This window comes from Hibiscus syriacus, unplaced genomic scaffold, assembly GCF_006381635.1.
Source record: "Hibiscus syriacus cultivar Baekdansim isolate YM2019G1 unplaced genomic scaffold, ASM638163v2 tig00111402_pilon, whole genome shotgun sequence".
NCBI lineage: Eukaryota > Viridiplantae > Streptophyta > Magnoliopsida > Malvales > Malvaceae > Hibiscus > Hibiscus syriacus.
The window spans coordinates 8,201,783-8,216,599 of record NW_024063082.1 but is presented as its reverse complement, the minus strand read 5'-3'; the positions used below and the strand labels follow the sequence as shown (position 1 = coordinate 8,216,599).

General features: G+C 34.6%; 1 protein-coding gene, 1 non-coding gene and 1 pseudogene across 2 annotated transcripts; all 3 read left to right on the top strand.

The window, feature by feature from the left end:
• The first annotated feature begins 3,399 nt into the window (after positions 1-3,399).
• TRNAL-AAG lies at positions 3,400-3,480 on the top strand. The gene has a single exon. It is a non-coding gene; the product is annotated as a tRNA-Leu (tRNA).
• A 2,421-nt stretch (positions 3,481-5,901) lies between these two features.
• Positions 5,902-8,229, top strand: LOC120161526 (annotated as a pseudogene).
• A 92-nt stretch (positions 8,230-8,321) lies between these two features.
• On the top strand, positions 8,322-13,910 carry LOC120161594. Its single transcript, XM_039171819.1, has 2 exons — positions 8,322-8,612; positions 13,513-13,910. Exons 1-2 carry the CDS (start codon positions 8,449-8,451, stop codon positions 13,658-13,660), a joined length of 312 nt encoding a protein of 103 aa, XP_039027750.1. The 5' UTR covers positions 8,322-8,448; the 3' UTR covers positions 13,661-13,910.
• The last annotated feature ends 907 nt before the right edge of the window (positions 13,911-14,817 follow it).

The following is a 14,817-nucleotide window of genomic DNA, read 5'->3' as shown; positions in this document are numbered from 1 at the left end:
TTGCCCCTTTGGTTCCAAGTGTAATTCGAATTCCTATCAAATTTGGCCTTAAATTTCATTCTATTTTCAATTTAGACACCATATATATATATATAATTATTACGTTTAAATCCTTATATTATTATTGTATATTATTTTGTATTATTTATGCTGATATGCGTGTATTCTTTTACATTTTATTGGTACAACATTATTAATATACATGAATTACTAATTATGCTTATAATCATTTCTTATTTCTAGTATAATATCCTATAATCGTATATATATTTCAATTCAACTTGATACTTATACTATTATTTTTATTTATTCATATTACTTAATGTGTTGTACATATACGTATCTTTTATATTTTACCTATATACCCATTATTAATAAATATTATTATTTTTTAAAATTATTCTATGTTATTTTCTAATATATATATATATATATGTCGTATTTTATTTGTTTTGTACACATATTTTTATTTTATTATTATTGTAATATATATTTGTTATTATTTTCTTTTATTTAATTATTTTTCCTATATGATATTACCTATATATATAGATACTTTTATTGTATTTTAATTAAATATTATTTTATATATACCTAATTTGGACTATATGTCCTAGAAGGGGCCGCTTTTGTCTTCAATTAAATTTTCCCCCAACTTTCGGTGGAGTAATTGTGGGGGTAGGTTTTATTTTTAAATATTTATTATTTATTATGTATATATGTTTTATTTGTTTGGTTTTGATGTATATATATTTCTTATTACTATATATATATTTTTCTTTTCAAATTGTACTATATGTACATATTATTTTTTTCCTCATCTTATTTATTTAGTTATCTATTTATTTATTTTTCTTATTTCTTTATCTTTGATTTATTTACTCATATTTGTTTATTATTTATCCATTTATTTATGTATATTGTCTTTGCTTTTTTTTATCTCGTTTTATTCTTTTTCCCCTTTATTTTATTTTCTTTATGTTATTTGTTTTCTTCAATCTAACACGTTCACTTTTAAAGGGTACAACTTTCAAATCAATCTACGGTAAGTAATTAGGACTAGAGTCTTACCTTGTAATTTAAACTTATATTTTCTTAATTAAAGACAACTGAAATTACATAGTACCGAAAAGGGTGGTTCAAGGGTGCTAATCCTTCCTTGACCGTAACCGACTCCCGGATCCGACACATCTTTGGTACGGCGCAGATCAGGTAAGAAATGAGGTATTCGATCTACCTATTTGTTTTAGAATAAAAGATCGGTGGCGACTCCAATCCACATTTTCCTAAGTCGAAGCCCAATTCCGGGTCCACCCGAAAGACGATTGCGACAATTATATATATATATATATATATATATATTTATTTAAAAAAAACTATCTTCTTCACAATCAATGAATCACAGCTAGAAATTTAGAACTTAAATTAAAAAGGGGGGGGGACCTCATATAAGCTCCTTTCATTTGAGGAATAATGATTTCATCTTTTTCTTGGACCACATCTTCTTGCTCATCGCGTAAAACCCTATATTTCTTTCTCTTTCCCATTTTGGCCCAAATTAATCAAAAATAAAACAAAATGCTCTATTTTTTTCCAAGAAAATATATATCAGAAACTAAAGAGTGCAGAAGGGTTTTGGGTTTATTTAGGTGGTGTTTGTTTTTGCAGAGGTAAAAGGTCTGCAGTCTGCGGACCACATCTGCAGGCATCTACAGCAGAAGAGGTGGACCAAAAGTATGCAGTCTACAAGAAGAAGACTGTTTGTTTTTTAACGTCTGCAGACTGCTAAAATGAACTGAAATATAAATAAACTGATTTTTTAAACTTAAAAGCGTTTTGCAATACTGAGATTTAAATAATTTTAGTTTTACAATACTGAAATTTAAATAATCCATACAACTATAATAATAAATTATTTAAAATAAATCAATTCATATTTTAAAATAAATCAATCCATACTAATAAATTATTTAAAATAACAATTCATAACTACAATAATAAATCAATCCATACTAATAAATTATTTAAAATAAATCAATCCATATTTTAAAATAATCAATCCATACTAATAAATTATTTAAAAATAACCAATCCATATTTTAAAATAAATCAATCCATACTAATAAATTATTTAAATAAATCAATCCATATTTTAAAATAAATCAATACATACTAAATTTTTTTATAGTAAATCAATCCATAAAACTACAATAATAAATCAATCCATATTTTAAAATAAATCAATCCATACTAATAAATTATTTAAAATAAAATCCATATTTTAAAATAAATCAATCCATACTAATAAATTATTAAAATAAATCAATCCATACTAATAAATTATTTAAAATAAATCAATTCATACTAATAAATATTAAAATAAATCAATCCATACTAATAAATTTTAAAATAAATCAATCCATATTTTAAAATAAATCAATCCATACTAATAAATATTTAAAATAAATCAATCCATTTTAAAATAAATCAATACATACTAATAAATTATTTAAAATAAATCAATCCATACAACTACAATAATAAATCAATCCATATTTTAAAATAAATAAATCGATACTAATAAATTATTTAAAATAAATCAATCCATATTTTAAAATAAATCAATCCATACTAATAAATTATTTAAAATAAATTATTTTAAAATAAATCAATCCATATTTTATAATAATTTATTTTAAAATAAATCAATCCATATTTTATAATAAATTATTTTAAAATAAATTATTTTATAATAAATTATTTTAAAATAAATTATTTTATAATAAATAATCTTATTAAATTATTTAAAATTATTTTAATAAATAACTATATTTTATAATTGCTCTTGAAGAGGTTTGAAGACCTTTGAAGACATAAAATCAAGTTTGCACCAAGAAGAGCTCGCGTAGACATTTGAAGAGCTTCTGTCTTCTAAAAAACAAACAGTATGCGAAGCCTAATGTCTGTGCGTGGTCTGCGCGACGCATACATAAGTGATTTGAAGAACTTGCACAATGAAAACAAACACCACCTTAGTCTATAGTGTTGGTTTTGGGCTCTGATTCCTTCCCGCCATCTGAGTAATGCGCTTTATCATTTTTTTTACCCCAAATATTGAAAACTTAAAGGTTAAATTATAGTTATGACCAATTAATTATTGTGTCTTTTTACTCTAGAGATAATTTCATAATTTTATTCATGATATTAAAATTTAAAATTTTGACATTACTTAAAAAATTTAGTGTCAAATGATTAATCGACGGTTGGTAACCTAGGATTTCTATTAATAGAACGAATTTCGTAATGGTGGAATGGCGCATCTTATTTCTTTGTTTAATGTTATAGATAAATCTAATATATTATAGATTACAAATATTTTGTTGTTGGAGATGAACAAAAGTTGAGATGGCCGAGTTGGTCTAAGGCGCCAGATTAAGGTTCTGGTCCGAAAGGGCGTGGGTTCAAATCCCACTCTCAACATTTGTTAATTTTTTTTTACCGAGGTTCATTTACTCGGATTCGGGTGTGCGTGTTAGATAAGAGTATATGTATATATTCAAATACAATGTTTATAGAGGCTCCTTCATTCTTGAAGCATTTGAGACGAACAATGAAATTCGATGCCTTGGTTTTGTTTAGGGTGAAAAAAAAAACTAAAAACGAGTGCGTAACTCGTTTGATGTAACAGGGACAATGATGGAAGTTGTTGGAAATGGAATACCAACAGGAGACAAACTTGTATTGAGGGGCTTGATATTTCATGGTTTCCATGGGGGTAAACCCTTAAGAAAAAAACACCGGAGCAGAAGTTCTTGATCGTGTAGATGCCTGGATGGATCTTCGGAGAGGCAGTAATTCTGATGACTTGTCCGATACCATTCATGTATGTATGTATGTATGTATGTATGTATGTATGAATGTACCAGCCTTTGAAAAGTAACATTCCGGTGGTAACAGATCAACTTCATCAATGCCTGGTATAGTATGGCCTGAATCTCAGGTTCCACGACCACTAGAATTACGAATGTCATGTTTTCGTATAATGATTTGTGCCGGTTTTTAGTTGTTTTCCATGTGTGCTGTGCAATCAGCAATGGAATGTGTCCATGTTGCCTACTCCATCAATTGGTCTCATTAATATTAATTAAAGCTTATTCTTATTATACCTTATGAAGTCATTTTAAGAAACTATTTACTTCCTAGTCTTTTAAAAATTTATATGCAGATTAATTCTATATCCTCCGAATACGAGCTCTCAAATCAACTATAATAGAAAAACAAGACCTCTTGTAAAGAGGTCTAGTAAATCAAATCAATTCATTAAAGTAAGATCCAAGATTTGACGATCAAATCTATTAAGTTTGTCAATCTACAAATAGTTATGATAATCATATATTAGACATCATCAAACAAAGTCATTATAAATCCCTTTCAATCATATGAAAATAGAAAGTCTTCTTTTTTTTTCTTCATATTCTTTATCTACATTCAATTTTTTTCTTCATCATCTTTATTATAAAAATCACCGATCAATGATTGTTTTTTCGTTGATCATGATTTTTCGCCAAAATCAGAAGAATTAAATCATCAATTATCAATAAAATTAAATTATTTTCATTAATAATTCAACTTTTATATTTTATTAATAACTTTATCAGAAGAGACAATAAAATTAAATCATATACATATATTTCTTATAAACATATAAATTTGACATTATTGTAATATAATATGTGTAATTAATTAAAATTAATTATATAACTGAAAGCTAAAAGAACACAATTTAAATTCAGTATTTTAGATTATCATTACACTTTGATTTCAATTTCCTTAATCAAACGCGAGTTTGAATGAAGATACTTATGGATAAAATAAATACTTAATTAGATCTGTCCTAACAAGTCTTTAGTTTGAAGTCTGAAGAGTTTAATGTTTTTCTTTATTGATGTGGGCCCTTCTTGTCCTAAAAAAACCAGTTGACACAACCTGTTGTAAAGTTCCAGAACCAAAAAATGAGAGCAAAAAGCTGTAATAATTTATAATTTATTGGTGATTTTGATGAGTGTCGTGTGCTCATTAAACTCAATAAGAAAACCCCATGTTTATTTTGTGTTAGGGGGGGGGTTCAAATCAATGAAGTTCTCATGGGATCTGCGGCATTTTCGTTCTGGGTTGCTGGGTGTTTCAATTTTCTGATTCTGGGTTCTTCCTAGGATTTTCATTGCAGAACAAAAAATTTTTGTTTTGATTTCCATTGTGCTTCTTGTAAGTTAAACTTCTTTGCTTGCTTGCTTTTATTTCAACAGTTTATGTTTATTTGTTTTCCTTCCAATTTCGTTAAAGACATGAATGTTTTGGATTAGGAGTTAGCTAATTGTTTAGTTCATTGTATTATAATGGAAGAGTTTTAATGGCTCTGGTTCTTGTTTTATAGTGTTCCCAGAAATTTTTGCAGATCTTCAATGTCATTTGGTGGTTTGTTTTATTTTCGTGTGCCTTTGATCTTCTTAAACCATGAATTCAATCAACATTGTCTTCTAGTGTTGCATATGTTGCAGAATACTTGAATAGAAACCGATTTCGTTCATGATTTCCATGTTCGAGGCTTTGAGCTGTTATGAATATCTTAATATATGAACTTTATGGAACACTATCTTTAACTGTTGCAAATGCTGTAGAATTCTTAACTAGAAATGATTTTCTTTCATGATTGAAGCTTGGAGCTGTTATGGGGATTTTACTACATGAACTTAATGGATCATTTTCTTTTTACTTTTGCATATGCTGCAGAATACTTGAATAGAAATCGATTTCGTTCATGATTTTTGTGTTTGATCTGCCATTAACGGTTTCTCTGATAATTTACAATGAAACTGCTATGTGTTTACAAGGTTAGAGTGCTTGAGAGAGAGCTGAATGCTGTTTGTTTACGGATGTAAAAATGGAAAAGAAATTGGCAATCTCTCGATACCGAGAGAGACTGGACAAGACGATGTCCTCTGCTGAACTGACTGATCCGGAGACGCTTAAAACCATCGTCAAGAATCAGATTTTACGATATGCACACGATGAGAAAGAAGGTTAAGAGTGTTTCTTCAATTCAAACCGTCCATGATATTCGCACTTTGATCCCTCTATGCACATTTTCTTCTGATTTTTCTTTTCGGGTCTGCAGATTTTAGTGAAGATTTGCTGGAAAAGAGGGCTCGAGAAGTATCGAATTTTCTTGACATGTTAAGGAGTACTTCAATAGATGATCATCTGGTGTCTAAGTCCACTGAAATTTCACACGGTGAATGGAAAGTATGCTATAGTTCTCTTATATAAATGGCTTTATTAAACATATACGAGTGAAGTGAACTTTACAAGTTATAAATTATGATTAATTTTCTTTGAAAGTGCACGGCTAACTTCGTTCGACAGTTGCAGCACAACAATGAAGAGTTCCGTGTTATGTACCGTGAAGGGCCTCTTGGCACTCTGTTCCACACATTACTAGTTGAAGGCTATGTAGATGGGCCTTTGGATGTTTGTGAGTTCAGCTCATACTTCAATTACTTTAAGAACTAACCCAAAATCGTATAAAAAAACTTCTAAACTAGCTGTACACTTCATTGCAGGTTTATGTATCTCTTGGGAGTCGGCTTTCTATAAGAAATGGTGAGAATTGTTTCCATCGTCTTTTTTAACATCCTCTGCTGAAGTAATATTGTGTCTTGTGTTGCCAAAAATCTCTATATGCTTTTATGGTTTTTATTTTGGATCCGATCCCGAACCATGGTGCACAAGTAACATCTTCTTTTGCATTTTCCCAGGTGGCCTCAGTCCAGTTTTCCGTCATTCAAAGTAAATAGCTCCACCTGTTTAAAAAAGGTCTGAATCGGCGAACAGATATCTCTAGTGAAGTTCTTGTAGCCTGAAACGACGACATAAATTTGTTTCCTTTTCTTGAAATACCATGTTGAATTCTGATGCTTACGTGTTTTCGTATTTTCGGGAGAAGGATGAAGGTTGCGTGGCCAATGTCAGCTAGGGAGGCTCTAATTCACTATTTCTTTTTCGAGTACTTTCAAGATGATCTGATTATCATTCTCATGAACACGGTAGAGACTTCAAATACATGAACATGGTTACATAGACTTTGCGGTTGGCTTTCTTCGCACGTATTGGAAAATATATCCAAGTACACACTTCTGCCTTTAGATCTCGGATGTCAGCAGCATCGATAAAGTCGTACATGGATTTACTAACGACGGAATTCCCGAAGCAAAGGATGTTGTAAGGATTGATTTGGTCGGAGGCTTCGCTTTTCAGAAGGTGAACGATGAACGAAGCTACTTTAGGTCAGTTGTAAGTAATACTTTCAAGTTTTCATATGAACATGTAGAAGTAGATGGCTTATGTATGCTCTTTGAGAAAGGGTAGGGTTTAGGTCCTCAGTACAAGCTCCAAAGGAGTTTGCCTGCAAAGATAACGGATGTGAAATCCGAACAGGTCATGTTCTTGAGGACGTTATTTTTCGGACATCCCAAAACATGAGTGGCGGGCGTGATCAGATTAGTCCGATTCAGTGTTTGTGGCACGAAGCTTCCAATCATGAGGATTTGTGGGTTTATATTCCTGTTATATTCTTCACGTTTCTTCTCGAAGATTTAAGTTTATTAATTTTGTAGGACAATAGCAAACATGGATATGAAGCTGGAATTTGTCCCTCCATCTCTTATAAATTGGAAATTGTTTCAGACTCTATCAAAAGGTTACAGTTCACACACATAAGCTATGTTACTCGGACTCAGTAGTGCTCGTCGAATACAATACATTTTTTCCATATATTTGGAGATTCATATCCCCGTACTCATGTTTGGTATGCCTGTTAGTATTGCTGGTGGCTTTTGGATTTGGAACTTCATTTTTCATGGTGCAGATTATTATGATGAACTGATTAATCTCAGAATTTCGAATTTACAATGCTTGCAGACTGTGGCTTCTGTGACGAAATGTGATGAAGATTACAGCAAGGCCTTGGGAGATCCATTGTTTTCTCTAATACGCGAAGCACTTTACACCAGTGACAAATCAGGTGACGTTCTTCAAGTACATGAGCTTGAAAGTGAAGCCGACATTTTGCGGAAGGAGAATTTAAATGGAGACACACATGATATCGGACACAAGTTCATCATGCTAATGACCAAGCTGCCGAAACTCCACTGCAGAAAGAACAAGACATGAAGAGAAAAGCTTTCAGTGAAATCGAAGAAGAAAGTGAAAAGAGTACATACTCAACCAATGAATTTACCGATCGATGCAAATGGCATAAATGCTAAAAGAAAGATCCCTATTCGTCCCGAGGTGGAAGATGCTCTAAGAACACTGGAGAAGGTCATTTCAGTAGCACGACAACATGGATTTAATGCATGAAGCAGTTCTTCCACTTTCTGTGATGAAGAAATGGTAAATTCGGAAGGTGTTGTGAAAAACTTAATATATGTTGCAGATGACGATGTTAATTTAAAAGCCAAGGTTGATGTTAAGGCCCACTCCAAAGAGTTTGTGTCGAATCTGGAGATGACTTCGGAGAAGTCTCGGAATAGCAGTGAGATTAACGACACGAGGTAGCCATATTAAGATACTCTCGCATATATTCATATCTTTATATTCAAGTTAAATGGTTTTGATCTGTGAATGTTCTGCAGTATTGAAGTGAATATTCTAGAATGAATCTAGAATGAGCTGCTGAAGTAATTTGTTGTGTGTGTGTAATGTAGTTCAGTAAGTTTGTTAGGATTCTGTTATACCAGATTACCAGCTTGTGGAGTTAGTTACCACGTGTATATAAACCATGTGTTGTTAATGAAAAGAACTAAGAAACTTCCAATAAGATTTCCAGCTTTCTTTACTCATTCTAATATGGTATCATCCGCCTTGTGATCCTGGAGGTTGCTGCTTTCATGGGCGATTGCAACAATATTGCTTTTGAGTTCGGGGAAGCTGCTCGTAGCAGCAAGATCTTCACGCATAAGATGATCAACATCTTGTTGGATGAAGCGAATTATTTGTTGTGGAAACAACAAATACTGCTCACGGTTCGCAGCCACAGATTAGAGAGGTTGCTCAATGGAGAGTTATTACCGCCACCTGCTCGAATTGCTGATGAATCAGGTGCTAGTGTTGTGAATGAAGACTATGAAAACTATGTTGCTCAGGATAGTGCGCTTGCATCTTGGTTGCTATCTACAATCAGTGATCCCTTGTTACCTCAGTTTGTAGGAGCCGAGACAGCAGCTGATGTGTGGTGAACGGTTCAGAAGTTATTTGCCAATCGGTCGACTATGACTGTAATGAGTTTGCATTGTAAACTCAGATCTGTTAAGAAAGGAGATGACAGCATGAGGCTATATCTTACTAAGATTAAAGAAGTGTGTGATGCGCTTGCAGCGTGTGGGAGTGCTATCTCGGATCTTGAACAGATTGCTACCATTCTAAATGGTCTTTCAGTTGAATATCAACCGTTTGTGGCTGTGATTACTGTGAGCAAAGAGATGTTCTCTGTTGACAATATCAAAACAGTCTTAATGGATGCTGAATCACAGTTGAGTGGTTTTCAGTTGCAGCAGTCCCTTCCTATGAGTGCGAATGTAGCTACTGTTCGAACAAACAATCGTGAAAATGGCAGGTCTACAGCTCAAGGCTACAATGGAAATGGCGCTGGCAGTTATAACAGGAATAACAAATCTACAGGACGTGGTTGTGGTCGTCCTCGGTTACAATGTCAGCTGTGTGGAAAAAATGGACACTCAGTCGATCGCTGCTGGCATCGCTTCGATCAAACATTTCCAGGTGTGTTGGCTGACAAAAGTGAAGGTACTGAAGCAAATTACACTGTTGTAGATGAGTGTAAGTCGTGCAGCAGTGGTGTGCATGCTCAAGCACACAGTGCCTCCACAAATTCTGGTCGGTGGATTGTGGACTCTGGGGCTACCCATCACATCAATCCCGATGCCTCGAACCTTACCACTAGCTCGGATTATAATGGACCAGGTAAGGTGGTAGTTGGTAATGGACATCGTCTAACTATAGCTCGAGCTGGCTCTTCTGCCATGACTACTAATTCTCGTGCACTGGTTCTTAATGATTTATTGCATGTGCCCTCAGTAACTAAAAACCTTCTTTCTGTGTCAAAGTTTGCTAGAGATAACAAGGTGTTCTTTGAGTTTCATGCGGGGCCATGCTTGGTTAAGGATGAAGTGACTAAAGTGGAGTTGCTAAAGGGACAAGAGCATGCAGGCCTTTATCAATTTGTAGTAAATACGAAATGCTTGGAAGCTTGTCATGCCATAGTGGTAGAAGACTCTTGTAGTAACAATAAAAAGTATGATCTATGGCACAAGAGGCTTGGGCATCCTGCTCATCCGGTTCTTGTGCAAGCATGTAAAGAAGTTGGTGTAGTGTTTCCTTTTAGAAATAATATGGTTGACATTTCATTCTGTGTTGCATGTAGATTGGGTAAAAGCCATAAATTGCCATTCAATCAATCTCAAACAATGTATACCACGCTGTTTCATTTAGTTTTCAGTGATGTATGGGGTCCATCACACATAGCTTCTAATGGATATAGGTATTATGTCTCTTTCGTCGATGCGTGCACGAGACATAGTTGGGTTTACTTGCTTAAAACCAAGGATCAGGTTCTGCCAACTTTTCAGTTGTTCTTCAGCTTGATACAAACTCAGTTCAATGCTACTGTGAAAGAAGTTCAAAGCGATTGGGAGGTGAGTATCAGTCAGTCTCCACTTGGCTTAAATCTCTAGGTGTGGTGCATCGTCTAGCATGCCCACATACATCCGAGCAAAACGGTGTGGTTGAGCGAAAACACAGACACATAATTAAGTCAGCACTAGTTCTTATGGCTCAAGCTTCGATTCCATTTAAGTTCTAGTCGTATGTAGTGTGCACTGCTGTGCATCTCATTAATCGGCTACCTACGAAAGTTCTTCAAAACAAATCCCCGTACGAGGTGTTGTACTCAAAGAAACCAGACTATGGTTACCTCAGAGTTTTTGGTTGTCTTTGCTTTCCCCATTTACGGCCATATAATGCTCATAAACTCAACTATCGATCCTCTCAGTGCGTGTTCTTGGGGTACAACACTCAGCACAAAGGTTATCAATGCATGGATTCGGACGGTCGAGTGTTTATTTCATGACATGTCGTTTTTGATGAAGAATTTTTTCCTTTTGCAACATCAGGCATCAAGACTGGGTGCAAGTGTACGTTACGTAAGAGTGGTGTACAATTTCCTTTAGTAGCTGGTGCTCAGCGTGTCTGCATGAGAGGAGAATCACAGGGTGTTAACTCTGTGGCCAGTGTTGATGAGTCAGGGTCCAACTCGTTTAATAGTATGAATCTACCTGAAGATGCTAGTCATGAAGCAGATATACAGCCTGTGGTGTCAGGAGAAAATGATGTAGATGAGGTTGAACAGCGAGATGAGAATGTGGCTGAACAACAAAGTTCAAATGAGACAAGTACCGCGGTGTTGAACCAGGCTAATGGAGCATCTAGCGATAGTGGTCAAAGTGGTCACGATCAGCATGAGATATTACAACCAGTGACACGCCATCACATGGTTACACGTAGTAAAAATGGAGTGTTCAAACCCAAGCTGTACTCCTCAACTATCAGTGGTGAATCTGCGTGTCAGAATAGCAACGATATGAGTGAGGTTGAACCTCAAAATATTCATGAAGCCTTCAAGGATCCGTTGTGGAAGGCTGCTGTGCTTGCTGAATATGAAGCACTTCAGAGGAATAATACATGGTCGGTTGTCCCTCTACCAGAAGGAAGAATTATTGTTGGCTGTAGGTGGCTGTTTCGAGTCAAGCGTAATGCTGATGGCTCGATACAAAAATATAAAGCCAGACTTGTTGCTAAAGGATTCTCACAAGTGCATGGTAAGGATTTTCAAGAAACGTTCAGCCCTGTTGTAAAAATGTCAACAGTGAATGTTGTGTTGATAATTGTTGCTCGCAATGGTTGGAGTCTAAGACAAGTGGATGTAAATAACGCGTTTTTGAATGGCGAACTAAATGAAGAGGTGTTCATGGAACAACCTCAAGGCTTTGAACAACAGGCTGGAGATGGAAAAAGGTTGGTGTGTAAGCTACAGAAAGCCTTGTATGGTCTACGGCAAGCACCAAGGAATTGGTACTCCAAGCTGAAAAATTTTCTGGTGGACTTGGGGTTTCAAAGTTCTCGTGCAGATACCTCGTTGTTCATTAGACATAGTGATTGTACCAGCACGTATGTCTTAGCCTATGTCGATGATATCATTGTTACAGGAGGCAAAAATGAGGACATCGAGCAAGTTGTGAAGCTGCTAGGAGCAAAATTTTCACTCAAAGACTTGGGTAAGCTTAATTTCTTTCTTGGAATTGAAGTTAAGGGTGTTGATGGTGCAGTGTTCCTTAGTCAGAAGAAATATATAATGGAGCTGCTAGATAAGTCAGGAATGAGTAAGGCCACAGCAACTCCAACTCCTATGGTTGCGTCGATTAAACTGTCAAGTAACGGTGCAGGCAGTTTGTTAGAAAACACAAGGGAATATCGCAGTTTAGTTGGGGGTCCTTGTTGTATGCCTGTCATACAAGGCCAGACATAGCTTATTGTGTGAATAAGCTAGCACAGTTTATGCATGCACCGTGCGAACAACACTTGGTGGCTGTCAAACGGGTGCTGAGATATCTTAAGGGGACACTTGATTATGGCCTGGTGTTTTTGCCGAGAACATAACCATTTCAGCTTGTGGCCTTTGCTGATGCAGACTGGGGAAGTAGTATTGATGATAGAAGGTCCATATCAGGCACCTGTGTTTTCCTAGGTGGTAGTATGGTTCAGTGGAGTTCAAAGAAACAAAAGATAGTCTCGAGATCCACCACAGAGGCTGAGTACAGGAGCCTAGTTGATGCCACATCTGATGTCGTTTGGCTTGAAGCATTGCTGACTGATATGAAAGTTCCAGTTCAAGCTGCTTCAGTGGTGTGGAGTGACAACACCAGTGTGATTTCCATGAGTGCTAACCCAGTACACCACTCTAGGACAAAGCATGTGGAGTTAGACATACACTTTGTGAGGAACGTGGCTGCAGGAAGGCTTCAAGTGAATTTTGTACCTTCTGAACATCAGTAGCAGACGGACTTACTAAAGCACTAACGAAAGATAGCTTTGCTCAGTTCAGGCAAAGACTTGGTGTGCTGTCGTTTCTTGAAGTTGAGAAGAGAAAAAGTAGGGAGGATATTGAAGTGAATATTCTATAATGAATCTAGAATGAGCTGCTGAAGTAATTTGTTGTGTGTGTGTGTAATGTAGTGCAGTAAGTTTGTTAGGATTTTGTTATACCAGATTACCAGCTTGTGGAGTTAGTTACCACGTGTATATAAACATGTGTTGTTAATGAAAAGAACTAAGAAACTTCCATCAAGATTTCCAGCTTTCTTTACTCATTCTAATATGCAGGCACGAAGATTCGAGTTCCCTTGCAATGGAAGCTAACCATAACAAAGTTGTACTGGGTTCACCTCAGACAAATGTACCGGTTGCCTTGAGTTCCTATGGAAATGGAATCATCAAGGCAGATGGGTTCTATGAAAAAAGACCTAAATGAAGCTAAAAAGTTGAGTAACCGGAGAAAGCATATATTAGGCTGCTTCAGCTTGAGTTTCGGGTGACCGATGTTTAACCCGGGAAGAAGACCTAGATGGCTAATACTAGTTGACTTCATCAGCAAGGCACTTGAAGACTTGAGAATGGATTTTCTGATATTTTACACAAAAAACATCCCTAAAAATAATGTAATCTAATATTATGTATACCATAATTTGTTCCTCATCTAATCAACAATGTGATATATATAATGTGTAATAAGTGCTTAATCCATGGCCTATTATTGGTTATAGTTGAAATTTGTGGAATGCTCAAATAGTAAATTACTGTTTTTTAACAAATAAAAAAGTCATCTTGAACTTTGGGTCAGTTCGGTTCCGTTCGAATTATTATTTATATAATACAAATTATTTTTATTTAAAATAAACCATAAAATATTTAAGTTATTTAATGTGTAAAAAGATGAAAAAAAACATTTAACTATTATATTTAAACTGGGCATAGTAGAGGTATCAAAACCATAATTTAACCCAAATATTTCAACTCAAAAGCTTTACTATCATATTAATCTCAGCCATGAATGAACAATCATGCTCTGATAACCACTGAAATTGCTGGTGGTGAGCTACACCTTATCAGAACCCATTTAAACCTGTAATTCTAACAGAAAAGCCTGCCTTTATTTTCTTTTTCTTTTTTTCTCATTTTCTTTCTCTTTTGAATGGAGGGAAAAAAACGAAAGAACATTATTTTCCCATTGTTTGTGATTTCAAATTATTGTTTTGACATCGAATTTGTCCATTCTGATTGTTTATTTACATTGGGTTATTGTAAATTCTCTTCCTTTTGTTAATGATCATTGATTATTCTAGGAAAATTTCGTGTTTCTAATGATCATTGATCATTGAGGGGGTATTTTGAGAATAATTGAAATCCCTCAAAGGATCTTTTTTTTTATGGAATTGCTTTAGATTAGAGGGACGATTCTTCTAATTGATTCATTGCATTCATAATTGGTGTTTGTTGAATTGAGTCTGTGAAGATATAGGGGTGATTAGATGGCTAAAGCTCCCATTTTTAATTTCATTTTTAAAAAAGGAACCCTTTTAAGGAGATAAGAAATGGGATTGTAGTTCATGGGTGAATTTAGATATTGTT

Bases quoted from the DNA above. Each gene is read 5' to 3' on its own strand.
- LOC120161594 (XM_039171819.1), top strand. From the start codon at position 8,449: ATGGTAAATTCGGAAGGTGTTGTGAAAAACTTAATATATGTTGCAGAT. The intron at 8,613-13,512 runs GTAGCCATATTA...TCTAATATGCAG, and splicing joins AGTGAGATTAACGACACGAG to GCACGAAGATTCGAGTTCCC.